Source organism: Hyperolius riggenbachi, chromosome 12 (genome assembly GCF_040937935.1).
Source record: "Hyperolius riggenbachi isolate aHypRig1 chromosome 12, aHypRig1.pri, whole genome shotgun sequence".
In the NCBI taxonomy this organism is placed as follows: Eukaryota; Metazoa; Chordata; class Amphibia; order Anura; family Hyperoliidae; genus Hyperolius; species Hyperolius riggenbachi.
Window position 1 is genome coordinate 62,059,904 of NC_090657.1, and position 15,774 is coordinate 62,075,677.

A 15,774-nucleotide genomic window follows, 5' to 3' on the forward strand; every position below is an offset into this window, starting at 1 on the left:
GGGCCTCTGTGTGTCCCCCTTTCCATGCCTGGGCCTCTGTGTGTTCCCCTTCCCATGCCTGGGCCTCTGTGTGTCCCCTTCCCATGCCGGGCCTCTGTGTGTCCCTCCCCCATACAGACCTGCTGGCCGCATATCTCCCCTAATCCTCCTACTGGTTTCTTTTCAGTTTTGATTCGGCTACAACCTACACATTTTCTTCAGATTTTGGAGACCTTTGTCGAATTACTTGTGTGAGTTTAATTATCGATTTAAAAGTCGCCTGGGAATTTTTGTTGATTTTACGCAGGGAGGAGCAGTGGGTGATCTGCCCTGTAAATCCCAATTTGCCACCCCAATGCTGTTCCCCCTACTGTGCAATGTGTGCTTTATTTTGCTGCCTGAAAGAGTTAACTTTCAGGCTTGGAAGTGACAGCTTCTGTTTTGTCCCTTGTCAGGAATACAGTAAACATCACCGATAAGCAAATTACAGCCATAAAAGTTTTCCCGGCAGACTACAACTTCTGAGGTCAAGGAAGAGATAGAAAAAGGTCAATAGTTTGTGTATTTTAACTCTGGGACACTTAATAGGCTGGCACTAAGCAGAGACAATAAAACATTCAATCTACTTTATAAGTGTTTAAATATAAAATAAATCCTCGGGATGTCTAAAAAAGTTGTTTTTAGGAGTAGGAGGATAAATTTGTTTCATCGGTTTTATTTTCACTTCAGGTTCACTTTAAGGTTGAAGTGAAAGAAAATAAGGCCACAATGTACTGTAACTTTATCTGACCTTTTCTCACATCTTATCCTGACTGTATTCTCCTTGGATGATCTATGTGTGCCTCTGGCAGGGGTGCTATTCCTGATGGCTTTTAATGAGCTCAGTAATGCCGTGTTCCATTCCCAGCTAATGAGGCCTTCCGATTTGCAGTGTATCTTCAGGCCAATCTCTATACACAGAGAAAGATGAGGGAGTGTAAGGCCAAAAGTTGAATGCTGATTATTGGCGTAAGGAGAAAATGAGGCCTGTCTAAGTTATATCACCTGTCCTGCCCAAGGAAATGATGATACTTTTGTCAGTTTAAAGTCAGTGGGAATCGATTTTATATTAAGAAAAACAAATCATCCAGATACTCACCTAAGGAGCTGGAAGGCTCTGGGTCCTATAGAGCCTTCCCGCTCCTCTCACGGTCCCCTCGTTGCAGCGGCAGCTCCTGTATTTGAATTCCCCTCCGCGGGGGACTTCTGAAGTATGGAGCTTGGAGTCTTGAGCACTCGGGCTCTTGAAGACTTCAGAAGTGGCAGAGAGAGCAGTATTTGACCAAATTAGCCGCAGCTCTGGTCTCTCGGGATCCCCTCCGTTCCAGATGCCAACCTCGCCAGGTCAGCATCTACTGTGCCTGCGAGAACGCCGCTGGTGATTGCGCTGACGTGGTCTGAAGCGTTCTGCGCAGGCATAGAAGTACTGCGTCTACGCAGAATACTCCAGACCACGCGACCGCTACCCCAAAAGGCACTTGTGCAGGCGCAGTAGATGCTGACCTGGTGAGGGAACGGAGGGGAACCCGGCACACCGGAGCTGCGGCGAGGGACCGTAGCGGCTGCCATGGGCTGGAGGAAGCCCTGGGTAAGTAATAGCTTTATTGTAAACCTGAGGGAAAACAAAGAATAAAAGTTATACTTACCAACAAGATGTATAGGCTCTCCTGACACCTCCAGGCTCCTTACCATTCAGCCTCCCCTCCGTCTTACCTCTGTAGCCCTGTTCAGAACTCCATTTGGTGCATGCACTATCCATTCACCTGTTTACCACCACTCTTTGCCTTCTGTCCCTTAAATCGGCAGGGACAGACATACTTTACCAGGAAAAAAAACCACATATAAGTAGATAAATGCTTGTTCTACTTACATAACATATGTATTGTACAGTCCACGTTTTGATTTCAGCGAACTTTATATAGTAAATAAAGAGAGAACTGTTTCAGGCATTTTCCCTTTTTACTGCTTCTGACTGAAGCCAATCCTGATGTAATTTCCTCTTACGCTTTTTTTTTTTCCTTCCTAGAAACTGCACTGTCATATCTAGCTTGCTTTGTAAACACACGTGAGCACAACATACATCCTATTTCAGCAGCTTCTCCCTTCTCAGCCTTGTGTCACACTGAACTGCCCTCAGCCAATCAATGAGGAGCAGGTATGTGGGAGGGGAGATAACAAGCTTCCCTCTACTCGGCAATGTACCAGAATAGGGCCAGTCTGGCTGAGATAAGATTCATTACAGAAGAAACCTGTATGATTATATAGGAATGCAGACTGTATGTACACTACATAATAAATACAGTAATGGGTAAATGGAATTTGATTTTGTGGCCGACAACCCTGCTTTAACCAGTTGTCTATCCACAGACACACATATATTCCTAGTCCCTGTGTCCTCCGCTTCTGCAGTAGGCTGTTGTGGGGAAAAGTGTCAAAAGCCTTTGCAAAGTCCAAGTACACTACATCTACTGCTTTCCCAAGATCTAAATGTGCATTCACCACTTCATAAGAGCTGCTGTTGGTGTTGATGAGACAAGACCTGTCTTTAGTAAACGCATGTTGATACGCTGAAATTAGATTATTCTGCTACAAAATCTTGTACAGGATCTCTTAGAATACTTTCAAATAGTTTTAAGCGCAACTGATGTTGAGCTTACAGGTCTGTAGTTTTCCAGTTCTGATCTTATTTCCTTCCTAATTTGGGAAAACCTCATCCATTTACGCCAGCCATAGGTAACTGACCCGCGATAAAGACAATCGTAAAAAAACAAGATAAAGTGGCCTATCGAAAACTGAACTGGTCAGATTATTTAGATCGTATTGCATGAAGCTCAAGGTACAAGCCTAGCTGCACTGTGCAGGCGCATAGTACCGCTTTTTTTCTCCATGCCTGAGCCGCTTTGTGCTCCTGTGCAGCCGTGAACCCGCTGGCGCCTGCGCTACCCAGCCGCACTTGTACAGGGAGGAGCTTGCTGTGAGTGTCTAGAGTACAGAGGGTTAATGATTTTATGTAAATTGGCATCTGGAAAGGAGTGAGGAGATGTGTGGAGGAGAAGGCTTGTTGAGAGCCTTGAAGACTAAATGGCCATTCATTGGCCAATTTTACCACTGTAATGTAATATGAGAGATTTCCTGCGCAATCTGTTCATAGAATTCAAAATCTATTGGCCCTCATGCCTCATAGAAGATGTAAAATTGGTCGGTGATTGGCCAGTAAAAATTGCATGCACGTATGCACCCTAAAGATGCGGAGTTTAGCAGAGAGGAGCAGCAGTTGAGGAGCAAAAAGAGAGGTGCATATGTCAGTGGACAGAGATCGGTGTAGACTGGACCGTTGCTAGTCTGTTCAGTGGTGGGCCACAGAGCAGGGTGCTACAGTAGTCCATAAACTTTATTAATAAGTACACTAACCTTTAAACATGATGCAATTATTTTCAAAGTGTACCTGAGATAGGGGAAATTAAAAAAAAAAAAAATACAAACCTGGGGCTTTCTCCAGCCCCCTCTGGCCTGAACACCTCCATCCTCCACTGCCTGCAGCCTCCGCAACTGGCCATGGTAAGTGGTCCAGGCGGGCTGTGCGCAGTCCTTTTTCTTGCTCTCGTTGGCGGGAGCATTCTGCGCCTGCACAGTACTACTGCACAGATGCAGAACGCTCCCGGCCACAGGAGCAAGACAAGGGAGCGCGCACAGCCCACCTGCGCCTGAACGGTATGCCCTGAACCGGAGGACTTTACGGGGCAATTTGCGGAGGCTGCAGGCAGCGGAGGACAGCGGCGTGGGAGCGATCAGGCCGGAGGGGCTGGAGGAGGGGCCCCGGTTATGTATAAATTTTTTATATCCTCGTCTCAGGTTTACTTTTAAATATGTATTTATAATGTATAGTAGTAATAAATATATTTTTCACTTTGAGACATCCAGTTGTGTAGAAAAGGTAAAACAAAAAACAATTCTGTACCTAGTTGACCACGTCTGGTCTTTTTCCTGTCCCACTGCAGGGGAAGGAAGGCAGTCTATGGTTGTTATGTGGTCTATGCTTGCTATGTCACTGATCTGCTGATTTACATGCAGTGACCTTCTCTGCTGCGATGCTAAAATGTATCCTTTTACTGTTATTTATAGCTCTAAAAATAGTGATATCGATCGACTTCTGGAGGAGTACGAGAAGGTAAAGCGACAGCTAGAGAGGAAAATGGAGGAGGTGCAAGGAGATCTGACCCTTCAGAAACAGGTGAGAGACCTGGCTAGTGGGTGGGGACTTGACATTGCCCTCTGAACTCCTCCCATTTGTGTTTATTTTTTTCATCCAGCAGTGGCCACACCCACAATTCTATCTACTGCTGGTTTCAAGTCTCCGCACACATTGTTAAAAATGTGCTCTGTAAGGCCTGGTGCACACTAAAAACCGCAAGCAGATCCGCAAAACGCTAGCGTTTTTAGCTGCGTTTTTTCTACTTATTTTGAAGCGTTTTGCTAGTGTTTTGCGCTGCGGTTTTTGGTACAGCAGATTACAGATATTGTTACAGTAAAGCTGTTACTGAACAGCTTCTGTAACAAAAATTCCTGGCAAACCGCTCTGATGTAGCATTTTTCAGAGCGGTTTGCGGTTTTCCCATACTTTACAATGAGGCAGAAACGCCTCTACAATACAAAATCTGCTGCAGCCCGGGAGTATGCGTTTCTGCAAAACGCTTCCCGCTCTGGTGTGCACCACCCAATTGAAATACATTACCCTAGCGTTTCCACATCCGCAATCGGATCTGAAACCGCTGCCGAAACGCTCTGGTGTGCACTAGGCCTAATTGTTAGTACAGAGTCCTCTGGACCCAACTTTAAATAGGCTAAAGAAAAAAAAGAATATACAAGTATTGCACACACTGATACCTGGATTTTATTTTATTTTTTTGTCATTTGAAGCACCCTTTAAATTAGAATAAGCAAAACTGCAGGAACCATTTTTAAGTATACCTGCCACTTCTTTCCCCAAAACTAAAAGTGCCAATACACTGGCAGATGGTCAGAAGAGTCGACCATCAGATTGAGCCTTCTCTGATCGAATCTGATCAGAAAGGGATCTATTGCTGCCATTGTAGTGCAAACAGATTTCCACTAGATTTCAGCATGAAATCTACTGGAAACCTGTGTAGCCACCTCCCCCCCCAACTAAATATTCCCCATGTATAGTGTAACTCCGCCTCCCAGGTCCTGTGCTGAGTGTGGCGCACCTCCTCCTGTGTCCCCGCATCTTTCTCCATGGCGGCCGGTGGTGCCTGTACCACATGACCTTACCCGCATGTACGTGACATCAGTACGTGCGGCGGTGTCTCATAGTACAGGTGCCCCAGGAGGGACACAGGAGATGGTGCACCAGCAGACAGTTGAACCTGCAACACTCACCATGAGCCTGAGGGGTACATATTTAACATGGGGAGGGGGGGAGAGACCGGCCTGGGGACCATCTATTGAATGCCACTACCGCCACACATCCATCCAAGCCCTTTCAGCCGGAAATCGATGGAAATGAGGATCAGGCAGCCACCTTGCAGCATAGGTTTTTGATCATTTTTGTTTACAACTTCTAGTGTGGATTGGAGGGTCGCTAGGCCGCAGTACGCAGATCTCTATATCACTGTGTGTGTGAATATGTAAAACTAGTTCTCCTTTATTTGCTAGGGCAGATAGTATGGTATACAGTTAATACTGCAGCTAGTGTTCCTACATTCTTACTCCATGATGGGGCTGGCAGTGGAATGGTGAACCCATCTCCATACCCAGCAGAGCAAATTAGTTGGCCAGGCGTTTTAATGTCTGAATCCCCATTGGACATTCCCAGCTGTGCAGTGTGCTTTTTATTGCATCCTGCACCTTATTGATTCCTCCCTGGTTCTCATCCAGCACAGCCCCCCCTGAACTCTGTGATCTTAAGAGATCCAGTTTAATGGTGGTATATTTGGACAGGGCAGTGAGGCAGACCTTTCCTGTGACCTATGGGCTGTTCTCATTCTCATGAAAGCAGAAATGTCAGGGTGGGTGCTGAAAGCACTGCTCAGCGTTGCGATGGAAAAGGTCAACTCACATAGGTGGAATTGTGATGCTGCAATGGCAAGGCCTCGCAAGCCTATAGGCAGAATGCGATGTCAGCATTGCTGCTGTCCTTACGGCAGGAATACAGGGAAATGAGGGATAGTTCGCACTTGGCGTTTGGTGCGCCGCTAGCCCATGATCACGTTCGGCTTTGCCATCACGATTTTAAGTCAAAATCTCTTGATTTGCGCTTGTGAATCCCATTCGATAGAACGAGAATCGCAGTACAGTCACCCTCGAAACGTTGCATGCAACACATTTGCGATTGATCGAAATAGCCAACACTGCTGCCGGCGGGTGCCGGCGATCAGCAAAGCGCCGAAAGTATCTATTGTTATCAGCCACTATACAAATACAGTAAAACCTTGGATTGGAAGTCACGTGGTTTGTAAAATCAGCAACATGCACTTTTTTTTCTTACAGGTTCATTTTAAACGACAACTGAAGAAGAATATGGAGGCTGCCATATTTATTTACTTTTACAATACCAGTTGCCTCGCAGCCCTGCTGATCTATTTGGCTGCAGTTGTCTAAATCACACCAGAAGCAAGCATGCAGCTAATCTTGTCAGATCTGACAATAATGTCAAACACCTGATATGCTGCATGCTTGTTCAGGGTCTATGGCTAAAAGTATTAGAGGCCGAGGATCCAGCAGGGCTGCCAGGCAACTGGTATTGGTTAAAAGGAAATAATTATGGCATCCTCCATATCCCCCTCGGTTCAGTTGTCCTCAGAGACTGTACTAAAAAGGCCCTCTGGGGGATACTTGCCTGGGGAGGAGGAAGCCCCCTGTAGCTGCAGGCAATCCAGCACTGTCTCCCCCAAAACCTCCCCCGACAAGCTTGACAAGCTAGGAGTTATTTCCCTCTCCACGACCCTACGCTGTTGCACTAGCGGCTGTTCGTTCAGGTAAGGCGTAAATAGCGGAACCCGATCGTATCTGCTCTACTGCGCAGGCGCAAAGGACTCGCGCCTGCACAATAGAGCAGATCCAATCGGGTTTGGCTATTTCCGACTTACCTGAACGAAGAGCCGCTGGTGCGCCTGCGCAGGAACGCGGTAAGTAAATGTTGACATCGCCGCGGTTCGGGGGGCTGCAGCCCGGGATTGCCGGGACACAGGAGGATGGAGGAAGCCTCGTTAGGATACAGATGCTTCCCCCTCCCCAGGTGAGTATCCTCTAGAGGGTTTTTGTTTTTTTATTATTACAGATTTTCTTTAAAGCAATACCAGTTGCCTGGCTAGTCTGCTGATCCTCTGCCCCGAATACTTTTAGCCATAAACCCTGAACAAGCATGCAGCATATCAGGTGTTTCTGAAATTGGCAGATTAGCTGCATGCTTGTTTCTGGTGTGATTCAGACACTACTGCTGCCAAAGAGATCAGCAGGACTGCCAGGCAACTGGTATTGTTTTAAAGGAAATAAATATGGCGGCCTCCATATTTTTGTCACTCAGTTGTCCTTCCCTGGCGTTCAATTTTCCCAGGATTTCTGTGCCAAAAGTGATAAAATTTATTTTTAAAACTTTTTTTTTTTCCTGTAACTTGGCAAAATGTGTCAAGCAAGGGTCTAGTATACAGTGCAGGAGAGTATTGATGTGTATGCACGTTTATACTGTTCACAGCATGTCATATATCTGTCCATACCGCTAGGGAGGTTAATCAGAGTGTAGGGTCTGCTCAGTGTCACATTTACATGAAATCCTGTGCTCTTCCTGCTAGCCATGTAGCTTCTCCCACAGTTCAACATGAACACTGCAGCATGACTCCAAAAACCACTGCCACCGATAGTCTCCTCCATTTTGAAAGCTATTATCCCAGACTTGTAAAGGATGCTATGTGTATGGCCAGTTCCTTAGGTTAAAATGGAACAATTCTGACCCAGTTGAGTTTGAGATTTAGGCACAAGATCTGATGGAACATCTGATTAGGCGTTATCTAGGTTTACCTATTAGGCTTTGGAAAGAGTTAGGTCGTGCCATGGGCCCAGTTACTGACCAAGCGTACCCGGCATAAAGGAGGTAAGGGGGTTCATTTTGTCTTTGATTTTACCACCATGTCACATAGAATTCCTCAGACTATAGGTAGCCATTGGCATTTACTTTCCTTAGATGAACATTTGAGAGAAGTAGTATCCAGAACCCCATGGATTCGTTTTAGGAGATGTAGTACGATAAGAAAGACCCTTGTTCATAGCGAGCTCGAACCAATCAAAAGTATTGGTTACTGGTTAACGGAAAAAAAAATTGGAGGGTAATTTTCCTTGTGGCCATTGCTCGGCATGTACATCTATTAAGAGAGGCAGTTCCGTTCAGATAGGGGAAACCACATGGCGTATCAGACAGTTCATACATTTTAGGACCAAGTACGTGGTGTATTGCGTTTGGTGCCCCTGTGGGAGATTCTACCTGCATAAACCCACCCAGCTACTCAAGGATAGATTGTTGCAACACAAAAGATTAATGCATAATTGTGTAGGAATGAGCCGAATGATAGAACATGTATACAAGCAACACAATGGTGATGCCATATGTTTACAGGTAGGGGGTCTCCTTAAAATTATGGGTGCACAAAGAGGAGGTTCTAGGGACGAGACATTATTTACGTAAGGAAGCTGCACTCATTTCTTTAACCAATGCCTAAATGTGGCCACTAACGGTCCAATTTCTAGCGAAAAATCGTTCGAGCGATCAGAAATTTTGATCGGATTGGTTGTAAATCTCCATTGATGGTCACAATCCATTACGAACGATTATAAAAATAGTCGTCCGATTTGGATTTTCTTGTTGGTTGTGATAGGAAGCAAAGATTGGTTCGTTGATGGTGTAGTAAACGATTTTTCTTCCAGTCAGAATAATCTGATTGCGCAAACGATTTTTTGCTTGAAATTGGATTGTTAGTGGCCACCGTTAGGCAATGTGCGCTTTAAAGGAAACGTCCAGGATGAATAAAAAGTAAAAATCTACTTACCTGGGGCTTCCTCCAGCCCCTGGCAGCCATCATGTGCCCTCACCTTAGCTCCGCTCCCAGCCAGGTGGCCCTAAGTCCTCTCCGGTACAAGAGGCCTACTTGTGGAAACGTGTGAAACTGCTTTCGACACAGGATGCTCGTTTGTCTTTGTTGGAACTTTTACCATGCTTGAATTGGAGTGCCTGAGTTTGTTTCCTTCTTTGGTATCATTTCATTGATTCTCTCTCCCTTGGGGGTGGGCGCTATCCCATTCATTCTGGCCTGCAGTCTTCTAGCATGACCACTGGGAAAGGCTCAGCATTTGAGAAGATCAATGAGATGCAAGTCATTTCTCTTTGCATTCAAATGTCATGTAGATTATATGCAGCTTGAAAATGGGTCCAATCAGAATAACTTCCTGTTAATTTTTATTGGTCCAAGTTCAAGCTGCATAACATTTGAATGCAAGAAGAAATGATTTGCACAGTGGCATAACTACAAATCATGCCTCCCCAACCCCCAGTGGAACTCTGATGGGGGCCCCCAATGCCCATGCACTTCCCTTGCCTCCCCCTGGTGCCCTTCTTGGCCTGAGAGCCCATCTCACAAAGTATGGCCATCATGATCTTCACACCCATAACAAGTGTAACCACAAAACACCTGATCTGGAGAATGGACCCCTGTGTCGGAGGAATGGAAGGATAATAGATGGGGTCCCCACAGCTCTAGGTCCCCCTGTGATCAGCAGGGACTGCTCCCCTCTAGTAACGCCCCTCTATTTGCATCTCATCAATCATCCCTACTCATGGGGCTGTTTGGATTCAAAGTGGGCGGGGCTCAGACTTAACTGTTTGAAAGAGTGTCAGTCTGCAGGTACTAAGTCTGTGCTGCAGGATGTGGCTGTTGAAGGGTCTCTTGGTGATTTATTTGACCCTGTATGCTGATAAACAAGCTTTTGCCATGGCGAGACGCCCAGGATTAGTAACACATCTGTGTTTAGACTTGTGCTTTGTGCTCTTTTGACTGAGCTATTCAGATAGGTCACCGCAGCTGTCAGATAGGTCATTATGCCAGGCAGTCCTATCAGCTAGCGGCACACATATGCCAAGGGAAGGCATCGCGCTCTGCTTCATGACCCTCGGGCCTCCCCTGGCATCCTCCACATTCATAGAATGTCACTGAGTCATTCCTGCCTTACAAATCCCAGCTAATTGCAATCCTATCCCCGCACTGACTTCATGTCACCGATTCCCCGTGCCCAGCGCAGGATTCATTTACGGTCTCTGTATCTGTGCCTTGGCATTCGCCCAGCCCTACAAGCCACACAACCTCTGTTTATTAAACCTGACCTTTTCACACAGCCGCGGAGAAGTCCAAGAGGAGGCATTCCTCTAAGTGCCATAAAAACCTACCGGTGACCGGCGTCACCTTGACTTGCAGGTCAGCTATCAGCATGGCCAGGTTTCAGCAAACTTAGGCCTGATCCTTGTGCTCTTCTGCTGTGCCCATACTGTGACATTTTTCACACTCTGTACCAAGTGTCATGTTAAAGGGAAACTGAAGTGAGAGTAACCTGGAGGCTGCCATCTTCATCCCTTTATAGACGATGCCGATTGCCTGGCTGTCATGCTGAACTTTTGGCTTTAGTTGTGTTTGGGTCTAGTTGCGCCTGTACACTAGAGCGGTCCGCAGTTAGGCTCAGCTATTTTCATCAGGCTACCTGTACTAGAGGGAAAGGGGGGAGGGGTCATCTGGCTACCTATACTGGAGGGAAGGGACATCTGGCTACCTATTATGGGAGGGGGTGTCATCAGGCTACCTATACTAGAGGGAAGAGGTCTTCTGGCTACCTATTCTGGAGGGAAGGGGGAGGGGTCATCTCGCTACTTATACTGAAGGGGGGTGGCTGGTGACAGTGGCCTTGGGCGGTATTAGACAGTGAAGATGCCAGCCTCCGTTCCCCCCCCCCCCCCAACTTATTTTTCTACATTCTATCCTTGCAAATGGATAAACTTCCACTTATAAAAACAGTTCTGACGTGCTTAAGTTCCCTTTTACTATTGCCTTGCGAGTGTGCATTGCATTACCCTGTTTTATCTCAGGGTGACACAATGGTAATGCAAGTGAATGGTGCTATTTACACTGTCGGCGTTATGCCATGATGCGCCAAAGGTATCCAATTTGCCGCAATCCTGATGCACAGCCTGCAGCGCGTTACCGCAAGCCCCACTCTTCACGCACTGTGCTTGGGGTAATAGAAGTCTATTGGCGACGCAGGTAAATGGCAAAGCAAGGTGTGTCGGTAATCGGTAATCCCATAGCTCCCAACTGTCCCTCTTTTGGAGGGACAGTCCCTCTTTGGGTGTCCTGTCCCTCTGTCCCTCTTTCCTCCTCATTTGTCCCTCTTTCAGTATTTTGTCCCTCTTTCTATGTAAATATATATATTTCTCTACTAAAATATGTGTTTGACTGACTCTAAACTTTATTCCCATCCTTTAAATTGATATATTACTAATTTTAGAATGTTAATATGAAGGAAAATGAACCAGGATAGAAAGGACCAGTGTGGTTTGAATTAGAAAACAACATATTTTTCTTATGAAATCTGTATGGTATGCGTGACTAGGGGTGTGATGGGGCGTGATCAGGGATGTGGCAGGGGTGTGGCTTAAGTGTCCCTTTTTCTCCTCTCAAAAAGTTGGGAGGTATGGGTAATCCCTGTGACGTACATCACTGGGGGGGGGGGGAGCGCTGTGCATATGACCCTGTCGTTGCACTCTGGCCCAGGGTCATATGATTGTAGTTTTGTGCATTGCGGTGGGATGTGGCAGGAGCATGGCCCGCAATGCAAAAATCTAGTGTAAAACCGGCCTCAATCATAGTGTAAAGGTGCCCTTACATTACTTAATTTGTGCCATTGATATCTTGCTTATTCAATTACAATGATCGAATGCACCAGAAAATGGATGCTGCAACATGGCTGGTGATTCGTCATTTCAATAGATTTCTGGCTGAAAGATCCCGTTGGATCAGTCGGGTGCGCAACAGTAGTGGCATTCATTCTCTGGTAGCACAGAGGTGGACAATAGTGGCAGTGGTAGCACAGAGAGGAGAGAATGGTGACCATGGTGGCACAGAGGGTGGCAGTGGTGGCACAGAGGAGGACAATGGTGGCACAGAGGGGGACAAAGGAGGCAGTGGTGGAACAGAGGGGGACAATGGTGGTAGCACAGAGGGTGGCAGTGGGGGCTCAGAGGGGTACAAGGGTGGCAGTGTTGGCACAGAGGGGGACAGTGGGGGGACAGTAGTGGCACAGAGGGGTACAAGGGTGGCAGTGGTGGCACAGAGGGGGACAATGGTGGCACAGAGGGGGACAATGGTGGCAGTTGTAGCACAGAGAGGGGACAATGGTGACCATGGTGGCACAGAGGGTGGCAGTGGTGGCACAGAGGAAGACAATGGTGACACAGAGGGGGACAATGGTGGCAGTGGTGGCACAGAGGGGGACAATGGTGGCAGTGGTGGCACAGAGGGGGACAATGGTGGCAGTGGTGGCACAGAGGGGGACAATGGTGGCAGTGGTGGCACAGAGGGGGACAAGGGTGGCAGTGGTGGCACAGAGGGGAAAAATGGTGGCACTGAGGGGGTCAATGGTGGCACGGTGTGTCGACTTGCATACAAATTCAACTTACAAAAAAACCTATAGTCCCTATTTTGTTTGGTAACCCTGGATTGCCTGTATGCAGTTCACCACTTCCCAGCTTTGAATCTAATGTAATATGGAGTGGTGCAAGGTGGTAGACAGTCTACTACAATCTGTTTAGTGTATGGATGCCTTTACAATCCTTCCCCTATGCCTATTGCCCTGATTGGCCATATCATATACAGCAATGATTTGATCGGCAGGAGAATGCTTTGATTTCTGCAGTGATGTTGTACTGATCCACCGTTTATAAATAAAAAGCTCACAAACATTTTAAATGTCCTTCTACAACTGGGGATTGTTAATCTGTACAGTCTATATACAGTCTCTATATATCTCGCTATGCATTAACGGTGCACAATTGTTTGCAGGAGTTGTCTTTGGAGTTTGACTGTGAGCTGAAGAAACGGGAACATGGGTTTCGTGTGCGACTGGATGAGATGAGCACAGTGGTTCTGTCTCATGAGCTGAAGGTAAATGCTAAATATTGAAGTGTACCTGTAGGGGGGGAAAAAAGTGCCCCAAATAGATACTTACCTCAGAGGTGGATAATCCAGAGGCTTCCCCCGTCTCTCTCGCCTGCAATGAACCAGTGCAAGGACCCCCTGAACCTCTTAGGCAAGGGCTTGGTGAAGAGTGCATGCAGCTGTCCTCCCGTCCATGAATGAGCGCCGCTGCAGGAGGTCTGCACAGCACCATGGAGCCAATCTGGCTTTGCTTTTTCTGCTGAGGTCAAGCAACTCCGTGCTACTGCACAGCCGCAAGGCCTCCTACGCAGTGATGCCACGCTCATCAGTGGTCTTGAGGAGGACGTGGGACCTCCAGACCTCCAGAGGTGTCAACTTCTAGCTTGCATGCAAATTGTATTTAGGACAGGTGGTGCATTTGATGGGCTCAGTTTCCAGCTAATTACAATTTGCAGTTAATGTGCACACCTAAATGATTGATCTCTCAATGGCCAAGCAATTTTTGGCTATCGATGTTCCATCTTGTCGTGCATAGAGCTGGGTTTCTCACTTGATCCGCTTGGAAACTGGCACTTTTTTGCATTTCCCATAGAAGCCTGTGGGACTGCTCCAGTTGGCCAGTGAAGATATATAAACCACTAGCAGACCCAAGCGCGTTTAAAAACCGGCTCTAGGGTCTGTTTCTCGCCGCCGCTAGCCGCATGTTACTGCGTGTGCGCATGCACCCACCGCTTCCCCTCCGCTCACATACGCACACCCACCCGCCCGCTCACACGCCCGCCGGCTCCCTGGCCCCGTCCTCCTGTCTCTCTGAGGTTGGGTCTGTGCTGCGCACATGCACAGTAGCAAAAAGCACTGACCCAGCTACACAGCGACAGCATGACGCAGGGACACGGGTTTTAATATAGAGGATGAGACAACAGAGCTATCCTATCTGAGGGCAGTCAGGTTGATAATTACCACTGACCATCCATAAAGACGTGGACAAACCCGCAATCCGGCGTCGGTGCACGGCTCCCGGTGCATCACCGGACCCCTGTTTTGTCACATGACATGCATGAGAGCCCTGCAGGAACTGTCTGAAGGCCGTAAGAGCCACGGGAAGGGTAGAAGATGCTGCCCGGATGCTCGGTAAGTATTTTATGCCTGCAAAAATCTCCAAAGCACCAGGGGTGTAACTAGGAATCACTGGGGCCCCCTCCCCACCCCCTCGCTTACTGCACCAGTAAACTGAGAACCCATGTTATTCAGTTGGCTAGTGCATACTGTAATGTGTTTTCCCCATGCAGATAAAAACAGACAGCAGTGAAGCACTGCAGGCATTTTCTCTATCAATTACATCCGCTTCTGTGATAAAACATGTTTTCACACATACAGACACACATGGTGTGCAGAAAGTGCATACAGAAAAGCGACAGACGAGTGTGCTCCCAGCCTCAGCTTATTACACTCACTCTGATCATGTCTGATGGAACAGAATGGGCTCTGCAGACTCCTCCGGCATCACTACAGTACAGAGCACTTGAGGAGGGGTAGAGAGGTTGGGGGCTGAGCGCTGTACACAAGAGCCTTCTGCACACTGAATAGGGACTGTCTACAAATCTTTGTCTGCAAAACTTTGTATGATTCCTTATCAGTTGCTTAGCGGATGCAGTCATTAGAACAATTGAGCAGAGAGCAGAAAGTAATTTTTTTTCCTCCTCTCCATGCTGTTAGTTGTCAGTCTCTCTCAGGACAGGGAAAAGAAACTTCTCCCCCCATGGGGCTCCCCTGCCGCTTCTGGGCCCCCCTGCGGCTGAATCCCTTGCGGGGTCTATTGTTACGCCCCTGCAAAGCACTGTCCCCATTATCACCTCAGGTTGCCCGAGTTCCGGATATTGGGGGCTTTGCTGTATACAACATTTGAATTCTATCCTTGTTTCTAAACCCTGGCTTATACTGGGAACTCCCTGTACTGATAATTGTACAGAAAGACCTCTTCTTTCTGTCCTCTTTAGACTTAAAATATGCATATAAAGTAAATCACATCTATAATGCTAGGTACACTTGCTGCAATTTTCTTACAGATTTACTGTTATTTCCCACATGTCCGAAAAATGGTTTGGAAATAAGATCGAACGATTTTCCATTCACTTGTATGAAAAATTGAATGGAAATCAGATTGGACATGTTGCATAAATTGCATCATCAGATCGATAATTTCCATCATGTGTACCTAGCATTACACACACTGTGATTTTCAATGGGAAAGCCCTCAGTACAGGCTATAGACCAGTGATGGCTAACCTTGGCACTCCAGCTGTGACAAAACTACAAATCCCATCTTGCTTCTCCCTCCCAGAGTTATGCTTAGCGCTGTCAGAGCATTGCAATGCCTCGTGGGACTTGTAGTTCCACCACAGCTGGAGTGCCAAGGTTAGCCATCACTGCTATAGACGAAGCTAAGGAGCTTCCGCCCCCCCCCCCCCCCCAAACAGTTCCGGGCAGAGGCGAGAGAAGCTCCAGCCTCAGGGCGCAGTGTAGGAGGGGGCACACAACTCACTCAGCTATC

At 47.2% G+C, this 15,774-nt stretch overlaps 1 protein-coding gene across 3 annotated transcripts in view; it reads left to right on the forward strand.

The window, feature by feature from the left end:
* CCDC57 (coiled-coil domain containing 57) overlaps window positions 1-15,774 on the forward strand; it is a 131,370-nt gene that overhangs the window by 25,681 nt on the left and 89,915 nt on the right. For all 3 annotated transcript variants that reach the window (XM_068262320.1, XM_068262322.1, XM_068262321.1), the window contains exons 3-4: window positions 4,141-4,249; window positions 13,128-13,229. In XM_068262320.1, coding sequence (XP_068118421.1) covers window positions 4,141-4,249; window positions 13,128-13,229 — 211 coding nt within the window. The remainder of the gene's footprint in view (window positions 1-4,140; window positions 4,250-13,127; window positions 13,230-15,774) is intronic.